This window comes from Triticum dicoccoides, chromosome 2A (assembly GCF_002162155.2).
Source record: "Triticum dicoccoides isolate Atlit2015 ecotype Zavitan chromosome 2A, WEW_v2.0, whole genome shotgun sequence".
Taxonomy (NCBI): domain Eukaryota; kingdom Viridiplantae; phylum Streptophyta; class Magnoliopsida; order Poales; family Poaceae; genus Triticum; species Triticum dicoccoides.
The window spans coordinates 95,584,691-95,595,589 of NC_041382.1; the positions used below are offsets into that span (position 1 = coordinate 95,584,691).

General features: G+C 52.3%; 1 protein-coding gene across 1 annotated transcript; it reads left to right on the top strand.

The window, feature by feature from the left end:
* Positions 1–9,534: 9,534 nt before the first annotated feature.
* On the top strand, positions 9,535–10,689 carry LOC119357698. The gene has a single exon (XM_037624560.1). It carries the CDS (start codon positions 9,535–9,537, stop codon positions 10,687–10,689), a length of 1,155 nt encoding a protein of 384 aa, XP_037480457.1.
* Positions 10,690–10,899: the final 210 nt, after the last annotated feature.

Below are 10,899 nucleotides of genomic sequence, written 5' to 3' on the forward strand. Positions count from 1 at the left end.
TGAAAGTAAGAAAAAATTAAAGAAAGAATCCGGCAGCCCCTAGTACGTTTTAAGCCGTATTTTGGGCGTGCCGTTATTGTGCCCCTTCCCCTGTGCCCATGGTATTTCAAGGGCGTAGTTATGTACGCGAGGTACTGGTTTCGCTATGTTGCGAGAGCTGGGGTTGGGGCCGCATTGCTACGCTTGCTCAGAGTGTGTCAGGCGGTCCTGCTGTAGGTTACTCCGGGCGCGCTTGGCAGTGTCTGGCTTTTTAATGGCCAGACTGGAGAATTGCCTGAGAAGGCTACTTTGTACCTCCGCTGCGAGAGCCGCCGTATGCTCCTCCGTACAGAGGGAGCGTTCGGTGTTCCCATTGACCGTAATTACTCCTCGAGGGCCTGGCATCTTGAGCTTGAGATATGTGTAGTGCAGCACCGCATTGAACTTTGCGAATGCGGTTCGTCCGAGCAGGGCGTGATAGTCACTGCGAAACGGGACTATATCAAAGATTAACTCTTCGCTTCGGAAATTGTCTGGGGATCCGAAGACCACATCAAGTGTTACTGAGCCTGTACAGTTGGCTTCTACACCTGGTATAACGCCTTTAAAGGTCGTTCTTGTGGGTTTAATCCTTGAGGGATCTATGCCCATTTTCCGCACTGTGTCCTGATAAAGCAGGTTCAGGCTACTGCCGCCGTCCATGAGGACTCTTGTGAGATGAAATCTGTTGATGATTGGGTCGAGAACCAATGCAGCGAAGCCGCCATGACGGATGCTAGTGGGATGGTCCCTTCGATCAAAAGTGATCGAGTAGGAGGACCATGGGTTGAACTTTGGGGCGACTGGCTCTATCGCGTATACGTCCCGTAGCGCACGCTTCCGCTCCCGTTTGGGAATGTGGGTTGCGTATATCATGTTCACCGTCCGCACTTGTGGGGGAAAGCCCTTCTGTCCATTGTTGTTTGGCGACTTGGGCTCCTCGTCGTCGCTGTGCAGCCCCTTGTCTCTGTTTTCGGCCCTTAACTTGCCTGCCTGCTTGAACACCCAACAATCCCTGTTAGTGTGATTGGCTGGCCTTTCGGGGGTGCCATGTATCTGGCACAAGCGATCGAGTATTCGGTCCAAGCTGGACGGGCCCTGAGTATTCTTTTTGAATGGCTTTTTCCGCTGACCGGATTTATAGACTTTGAATCCGGCATTGACTGCCGTGTCTTCATTGCTGTCGCTGTTAACGCGGCGTTTTTGCTTATTCCGACGTGTCCTGCCACTTTTGTCCTTGGTATCCGAATTACCAGGGTTCTTTGATAAGTTGTTACTACGAGCTAGCCAGCTGTCTTCTCCCACGCAAAAGCGGGTCATGAGTGTCGTGAGGGCTGCCATGGATTTCGGTTTTTCCTGTCCCAGGTGCCGGGCAAGCCAATCGTCGCGGATGTTATGCTTGAAGGCTGCTAGGGCCTCTGCGTCCGGACAGTCGACTATCTAGTTTTTCTTTGTTAGGAACCGTGTCCAGAATTGTCTGGCCGATTCCTCTGGCTGCTGAATTATGTGGCTTAAGTCGTCGACATCCGGCGGTCGCACATAAGTGCCCTGGAAGTTGTCGAGGAATGCGGCTTCCAGGTCCTCCCAAGAACCGATTGAGTCTGCTGGCAAGCTGTTAAGCCAATGCTGGGCCGGTCCTTTAAGTTTGAGCGGGAGGTATTTGATGGCATGGAGATCATCGCCGCGTGCCATGTGGATGTGAAGGAGGTAATCCTCAATCCATACTGCCGGATCTGTTGTGCCATCGTATGATTCGATGTTTACAGGTTTGAAACCCTCTGGGATTTTATGATCCATTACTTTATTCATGAAGCATAGCGGGTGTGCGGCGCCTCTGTACTGGGCTATATCGCGACGCAGCTCAGAAGAGCTATGTCTGTTGTGTTCGGCCCGGTCGGATTTGTTGTATCCGGGGTGAAGATTATTGTCACATGTCGTAGGGCGCCTGCGCGATCCGTAGATCGATCTTGTTTGTCCTGCCTTATCCTCCAGTATGTCTCGCAGGTCGGGCGCATTTTCCCGTGCCTTAGTTGAGCGGCGTCGGGGCATGGCTTGGGTGGAGGGCCGACAGGCCTCTCTGTCGCGACCGCGAGGTGGCCGGTCTACCATGTCATGCGCTGGTGATGTAGGTGCTTCCTCCTCTGATCGGGGTAGCGGCCTGCGCTTCGGGTAACTCTTGGAGGGGCGTTCGAGTTCATACTCTTCGGCCGCAAGGTCTTCAGTCCATCTATCAGCTAGCAATTCTTGGGCAGCTCTAAGCTGTTGCTGCTTTTTCTTGAGGCTGCTTGCCGTAGCTAAAAGCATGTGTTTAAAACGCTCTTGTTCAGCGGGGTCTGATGGTATGACGAATTCGTCGTCATCGAGGCTAGCCTCGTCTTCAGAGGGAGGCGTATAGTTATCATCCTCGACCTCTCGGTCTGCCACTCTTTCATGAGGGCTGGTTTCTCCATCTTCCTATGCCGAATTTTGCTGAGGTGGGTGTTCTTCGGCGCTATCCGGGATAGTATTATCTCCCGTGCCGGAATCACCGTTTTTGCTTTGGCGGGATTTAGAGCGGCGCCGCTGACGTTGGCGCTTTTGCTGTTTCTTGGGGGCGTCATCCCCCACTGTTCAATCGCCATCTCCATCTTTTGGAGTATCCACCATATATATGCCATATGACGAGGTGGCCTTCCAGCGCCCTACAGGTGCTGGTTCTTGTTCGTCTCCTGCATCGTCGTCCATGCCGTCGATGTCTTCGGAATCGAAGTCAAGCGTGTCGGTTAAGTCGTCGACAGTGGCTACGAAGTGGGTGGTGGGTGGGCTTTGAATTTTTTCGTCGTCCGTATCCCAACCTTGCTGACCATAGTCCGGCCAGGGCTCTCCTGATAAAGAGAGAGACTTTAGAGAATTCAGGATGTCGCCGAAGGGCGAGTGCTGAAAGATGTCCGCGGCGGTGAGATCCATGATCGGCGCCCAATCAGATTCGATCAGCAGGGGCGCGGGGGGCTCGGAGCTCGGAGAGGAATCCGGATCCTCGGAGTCACGGGCCATGCGGAGTGCGGGGCTGGAGTTCGGCTCAATCGCCTCTGAGATCACAGCCCCTGAGGCAGCGTCCAACCGCTGATCCTCGATCGGTGCAGTAGGCTCCGAATCAATGGTCGGAACCGATGCGTGTGCGGCCTCCAAGGCGTTGTTCGGTGGCAGAGCTATATCATGCCCATCGAGACAGTGCGGCGCGCTTGGCTGTGGCTCGAATCCGTCGAAGATCAAGTCCCCGCGGATGTCAGCCGTGTAGTTTAGGCTTCCAAACCTGACTTGATGGCCAGGGGCGTAGCTTTCGATCTGCTCTAGGTGGCCGAGCGAATTGGCCCGCAGAGCGAAGCCGCCGAAGACGAAGATCTGTCCGAGGAGAAAAGTCTCACCCTGGAGCGTATCGTTGTTGATGATCAAAGGAGCCATCGGACCTAAAGGCGACGACACAAAGCAACTCTCAATGAAAGCACCAATGTCGGTGTCAAAACCGGCGGATCTCGGGTAGGGGGTCCCGAACTGTGCGTCTAGGCCGGATGGTAACAGGAGACAGGGGACACTTTGTTTTACCCAGGTTCGGGCCCTCTCAATGGAGGTAATACCCTACTCCTGCTTGATTAATATTGATGATATGGGTAGTACAAGAGTAGATCTACCACGAGATCAAGGAGGCTAAACCCTAGAAGCTAGCCTATGGTATGATTGTTGTGTATGGAGTTGATTGCCTACGGACTACAATCCTCTGGTTTATATAGACACCGGATAGGGTTAGGGTTACACAGAGTCGGTTACAATGGTAGGAGATCTTGAATATCCGCATCGCCAAGCTTGCCTTCCACGCCAAGGAAAGTCCCATCCGGACACGGGATGAAGTCTTCAATCTTGTATCTTCATAGTCCAGGAGTCCGGCTGAAGGTATAGTCCGGCTACCCGAACACCCCCTAATCCAGGACTCCCTCACTCGGCGCCCTGGAAAAGCACCTTCCAGGCATCTTCGTACGTCGTGTCGAAGAGCCTGCTCAGAGTTCGATGCTGCGCCGGGTTGAACTCCCACAGATTGAAGGCCCGTTGTTGACACGGGAGGATCCGGCGATGAGCATAACCTGGACTACGTTGACAAGCTTGAGCTGCTTGTCCACCAGGGTTTGGATGCATGTTTGCAGTCCAGTCACCTCTCCTTTGCTACCCCACGACAGGCCCGTTTCTTTCCAGGACGTGAGCCGCGTTGGGGGTCCGGACCGGAACTCGGGGGCTGCGACCCACTCAGGGTCGCGCGGCTCGGTGATGTAAAACTACCCCGATTGCCACCCCTTCAGGGTCTCCACAAAGGAGCCCTCAAGCCATAAGACGTTGGGCATCTTGCCCACCATGGCGCCTCCGCACTCCGCCTGGATGCCGCGCACCACCTTTGGCTTGACATTGAAAGTCTTGAGCCATAGGCCGAAATGGGGCGGATGCGGAGGAAGGCCTCACACACGACGATAAACGCCAAGATGTTGAGGATGAAGTTCGGGGCCAGATCATGGAAATCCAGGCCGTAGTAGAACATGAGTCCCCGGACGAATGGGTGGATAGGAAAGCCCAGTCCGCGGAGGAAGTGGGGAAGGAACACTACCCTCTCATGGGGCCTTGAGGTGGGAAGGAGCTGCCCCTCTTCGGGAAGCCGGTACGCGATGTCGTTAGACAAGTATCCGGCCTTCCTCAGTTTTTTGATGTGTCCCTCCGTGACGGAGGAGACCATCCACTTGCCTCCCGCTCCGGACATGGCTGGAGAAGGTTGAGGTGGGGAGTGCGGACTTGGGCGTTGGAGCTCGAGTGCGCGAAAATGGATAGGCCAAGGAGGAAGAAGGTGTAGGTGAAAAGGTGGATCCTTATCCCCTTATATGGGTGGACGCAACTACGTGTCCCCACCAGCCTGGTAAAACTCGCTTATCTCCAAGCGCCGTAATCAATGGCGCAGTTTGGTTACCCACGCCGGTATTGATGAGAATCCCGGAATAAGGGGACACGATCTCTGCTTTAACAAGACGTGCCAAGGAAACCGCCTCGCATGACACGCTGAGGTGGGGCAATGAAACGATTCGAATAAAGGCTTGGCCGTGGTGCGATGTCACACTACGGAATGCGTCAGCAAATTAGATTTGTGTAAATATTATTCTTTCTATGGCAATATGCGGAAACTTATTTTGCAGAGCCGGACACTATCTTTGTGTTCAAAATCTTCTATGAAGTACTTGGAGGAGGAACCCGCCTTGCAATGCCGAAGACAATCTGCGCGCCGGACTCGTCGTCATTGAAGCCTGGTTCAGGGGCTACTGAGCGAGTCCTGGATTAGGGGGTGTCCGGATGGCCAGACTATACCTTCAGCCGGACTCCTGGACTATGAAGATACAAGATTGAAGACTTCGTCCCGTGTCCGGGAGGGACTTTCCTTGGCGTGGAAGGCAAGCTTGGCGATACAGATATGTGGATCTCCTACCATTGTAACCGACTTTGTATAACCCTAACCCTCTCCGGTGTCTATATAAACCGGAGGGTTTTAGTCTGTAGGACAAGATACAGAACAACAATCATACCATAGGCTAGCCTCTAGGGTTTAGCCTCTCCAATCTCGTGGTAGATCTACTCTTGTACTACCCATATCATCAATATTAATCAAGAAGGACGTAGGATTTTACCTCCATCAAGAGGGCCCGAACCTGGGTAAAACTTCATGTCCCTTGCCTCCTGTTACCATCCGGCCTAGACGCACAGTTCGGGACCCCCTACCCAAGATCCGCCGGTTTTGACACCGACACCTGGGTCTGCAGAAAAGGAAGTTTTTTGTAAGCTGATAAAACTTGAGAAACGGAAGTTAGGTTCTTATCTGAGCACATCATACAACTTCTTGGTGCCAATTTGATATATTATTCAGTTGTAATATTTTTTTAGCAGAAATTCAGCAGTAAATTTGGTATCCTAGACTACTGTACGATCATGAGTTTTTCTAAAGAAAGAGGATAAGCATGATACATACTATCACAAATTTCTTCCTGTGTGTATCCTAGGTTCCTCACTGAGATTCTTCGCAACTGGCACTCTATCATGAGCACTTCCATGCACTATAAATGAAAATCAAAACTATGTCACGGTTGCTTGAGGTTCGATTAGAGCTCACCTTATTGCCCTTAGTTTCACTAGAACAGATGCACATCTGGAATTGGTCACCATGCCACTCCGCCTTGTTCCCCTTCTGGTCAGGAATCTCGTGTTGTAAACCTGTGGAAAATGCATAGAGGTAAAGATTCATAGAAATCACCCAATCCAAAGGGAACAAATAGTACATGCCTTGTTCTTTCCCCTAATAACATATCAATAGTTTAATAGTACTATTTCCGGTCACCGAAACAGAGATAAACTAATTTGCCATACAGCAGATCAACTCGATCGTGTGCGAATTGACCACAACTGTACTTCAAAGATGGCCCGCTGCAACAGAGTCATCCATTCAAGTTACAATTTCAGAATAAATAACCATGAAATGATATAGCCGCCAATGAATAAAGAAACAATCATTTATTTGATTCAAAAAATGTCAAGGATCTTATTTGAATCGACCAGAACAACGAGAAAGAAATCGGTCAGGCAAAGAGAAGATAAGTTGCCTGCTGGGGATCTGAAGCGGCCAGGGGAATAGTCCTCACCTGGTGGAGAAAGAAATTGGCCAGAAGTAGTCCTCTCCAAGCGGATCCCCAAAAGCAGCAGTCGTGCTTCAGGGTGGGGAAGAGTGAAGTGGCGCGGGCGTGGCCATGAGAGGCCTCGAAATCAAGCCTAGATTGACTTGCCCCCGCCTAATTTCCTAGGTTCTTCATCTCCAACACTAGTTTTGCCTACATCGTCGACGAGATCATCGCCACACAGCTCGACGGGGGAGGGAGGGAGTGGGCAATGGAGAAGAGGAGCGACGGCTAGAAGGCACGGAGGGAATCGGCCACGGGAGAGAACGAGAGGACGGAGAGGTTGGTTGCGTGTGTGGGAGAGTTGAGGGGTGGGGCTCGAGGCGAGTTCCTCTTCTCTTTGTTGTGAAGGAAGGAAATCTGCCTACGTGGGCCAATGGCACACAACGTCGGCCAATTGCTGGCTTGGATTGTTTTATCCTCTCTCGTCCAAGCGATGTATCTGAACAGAACAGTACCGATGAGGATGAGGACGTGGCTATCACGAGCAAACGACCTTGATGCACACCTTATTGTTTTGGATAGCATGGAGAGTAATTACTTAACATAATGACATTGTAGGTAAATCGTAAAACATGTTTAGTATGCTGGAGGGACGTAGACCATCAGATTGAATGTCTTGACGGATAGGATGTTTTGGTTCTCCGCCTTCTCGTGCTTTTATAGGGGTACTCTCTCCTTTCCGGTTTATAAGGCTCAATTCAAAAATCTCACCAACCAGCTTGATGCGAAAGTCTCAAAGACCGTGAGAACGGTACTGGTGTTCTCGGGCTGGTTTTCTGCGGCCTCCAGAATTAAGAGATCCTCGCCAATTTTGGCCACCTGCCGGAGTATCCAACATGCTCTAAGGCTGTGAGTTGGTGAGGCGTCTTCTGTATTGTGAATTCTACAGGGTCCATCAAGGCACCTTTCCAGTACAGTTCCATGCCCTGTAGAGGGTTTTGGCTTTTTGGTGTTTATCCCGGGTGTCCTATGATGATGCACCCTCTTAGTTCGGACGGGATCACTATTCAAGGCCGGATTATCCCAAAATTTTATTTTGGTTTTCCAGGCGCTTTTCATCGCACAGTATTTTTGTACTATGGACGCCAAGTCAGCGAAGAGTGTAATATCACGGCGACTTACGGCGTTAAGGATTCCCTCGTCCGTGCAACTACTGCAAAAAATTGAGATTGCGTCTCCCTCGCGGCAATCCTTTATCCTGTTCATAAGCAGGAGGAACCTGGCCCAGTAATGATGTACTGTTTCCTCGGGCCTCTGCCTGATTTGGGAGAGATCGCTTATATTCGGGTGGGCGGGTGTCGTTGAATCTGAAACCTCACCCAATCCAAGATTCGGAGGCCGAAGAGTTTCCGAACTCTGAAGTTCGGATTCTTGGACGTTGTTCAACGAATCTAGCCCGTTGCCTGATCCTAAGCTCAGGCCTTGAGTTACATCCTCCTCTCCGCGGGTATCCGGCTTGGAGGAGTCGGGATTTCAGACGTAGCTAGTCCTTAAAATAGATGAAGGGTCGCCGCACTGCGCCTCTACCACGGCAACGTGGTGGGTGACTTGGGGAGAGTTAATTTCTGTTAGATCGGGTTTAAGTCCAACCTGGTCGTAATCCGTAGCGACCCCCAGGGCGGCGATGCGATCCAAGAGCTCGTTTACGGAAGAGAGCTCCATTGGATCTAGCTGCTCGACGAGCTCCGAGCTGACGTGTAGGTTGCTTTTGATGACCCGAGAGGTCACCATCGGCGCAACAGCCGAACAGGCAGTCATGAGAAAACCACCTAGCCGGAGGGTTTGGCCGACAGCCAAGGCTCCCTTAGCAACGGCACCGTCTTTAAAGACGGGAGGAGGCATCCTTCCTGATTGTGACGGCACGGAGGAACTCTCAATGAAAGCACCAATGTCGGTGTCAAAACCGGCGGATCTCGGGTATGGGGTCCCGAACTATGCGTCTAGGCCGGATGGTAACAGAAGACAGGGGACACTTTGTTTTACCCAGGTTCGGGCCCTCTCGATGGAGGTAATACCCTACTCCTGCTTGATTAATATTGATGATATGGGTAGTACAAGAGTAGATCTACCACGAGATCAAGGAGGCTAAACCCTAGAAGCTAGCATATGGTATGATTGTTGTGTATGGAGTTGATTGCCCACGGACTACAACCCTCCGGTTTATATAGACACTGGATAGGGTTAGGGTTACACAGAGTCGGTTACAATGGTAGGAGATCTTGAATATCCGCATCGCCAAGCTTGCCTTCCACGCCAAGGAAAGTCCCATCCGGACACAGGACAAAGTCTTCAATCTTGTATCTTCATAGTCCAGGAGTCCGGCTGAAGGTATAGTCCGGCTACCCGAACACCCCCTAATCCAGGACTCCCTCAACCAGGTCTCACGTTTAACAGACGAGACTCGTCCTAATGAATGCCACGTGTCATCCATCAAGATGGATCTCGCGTGAGACCTGGTCTCATAGAATTCTTTTTCCAATGCATGCATGCATAAAATGCATGCATTGGTCAATTTTCTTTTAATACATGCAATGATTTAATGCACCTTGAAGTTTGAATATGTGATAGGGAACAACCAAATTAAGTCTTATAAAATGGAAAAACTAAAATTTTGAGATAAGCGCTATAAACCGCAAAGAAGGGAGTAGTAGATAAAATGCTTACGTACAAAAACAGTAATCGAGTCGGACTCGGACTCGGATACGTACGTGCGGCTACTTACATACTCGCAATCGCAAGCCAACAGAGACAAGCAGAGGATCCAAAATCCAAGTTAGATTGATCGATGAGGATCGGCGGTCGGCGTCCATGGCAGGACCTCGCGCCGGAGCTGCTGGAACTCGTCTTCCTGCGCGTGTCGTCCCACGTCGCGCGCGTCCGCTTTCGCGCTGTCTGTCGCCCGTGGCGCGCCGCCGCGGCTGCCGCGGCCGCGCCGCCTGTTCCTCTGCTTCCGTTGCTGGCCCTCCGTAACGCCGCCTGCGTCCTCAGCCTCCCTGAAGGCACCGTCCACCGCGTCCCCGTGCCAGTTCCCGACGACGTCATCCAGAGCGTCTCCACCGGCGCCATGCTCTTTCTCGTGCACCGCGACGGCGGGTGCTCCCTCATGGACCCTCTCTCCACGACGATCACCCCTCAGCACATCAGCCCCGACTGCCTCTGGCCCTCGAGGCCGTCGAAGAGGCAGAGGGCAGCGGTTCCCCCCTTCGCTGGCAACATCTCCAAGGTGGTGGTGGCGGACCACGTCGTGGCCGTCCGGACTGGCGTCAACCTTGGGTCAAAGAAGGTCGCTCTCTCTGCCCGCGGACCCAGAGGCCGCCGCTACATGGCGTGGGAGTGGGACCCGCCCCACTACTTGGACAGCGTCGTCGACATTGCGCTCTTCAGAAGGAAGCTCTACGTTCTAACGAGAGTACACAATGACCCATGCCGGACTGAGCTCTACGTCCTGGAAGACAACCTCCCCGCCGGCGATGTCACATACATGCAGTGCATATGCAGTGAACCCCCGGCCAGGCCGGAGCAATCGTACTACCACAGGGCTGACCCGTCCTACTACTACTACCTGGTCTCATCAGGCGATCGGCTTCTGATGGTGATGGAGCACGCCGCCGCGCCGGCCAAGTTCGAGGTCTTTGAGGCGGCGGGGCTAGGCAGTGGCCACGGACGGTGGAGCAAGATCGAGACGCTGGATGGTCGTGCTCTGTTCGTGAGCAAAGGCTGCTCGAAGTCGCTTCCCGCTGGTGAGCTGGTTGGAGCTCGAGAGGACCACATCTACTTCATCAGTAAGCGTGACGACTCGGACAACGAGTCCAGCGAGGAGCTCCACTCCGGCGTGTACAGCATGAAGGAAGGGAAGGTGGCACCGTTGCCGTTGGAGACGACAGGCGCATGGCAAGGTCGTGCATGGCCGCCGACCTGGTTTTTCCCGACCCGAACTTGATCAAACCATGAATTCTTTTGAAAGTTTTTATGAGGAAATTGTAAGTTGGTCACCAATCAACGGGTATTGCAACAGAAGGTTGGCAAATAACAAGTACAGCCAACAAATAATTAAGCTACGTGCAACAGCAAGTAACTGGCTTTGAGTCACAGTTCGATGCGTGCAAGCCAGCAATGTTAGCATTATAGTAGCAGATAACAACTACTTTCC

Bases quoted from the DNA above. Each gene is read 5' to 3' on its own strand.
- LOC119357698 (XM_037624560.1), top strand. From the start codon at position 9,535: ATGAGGATCGGCGGTCGGCGTCCATGGCAGGACCTCGCGCCGGAGCTG.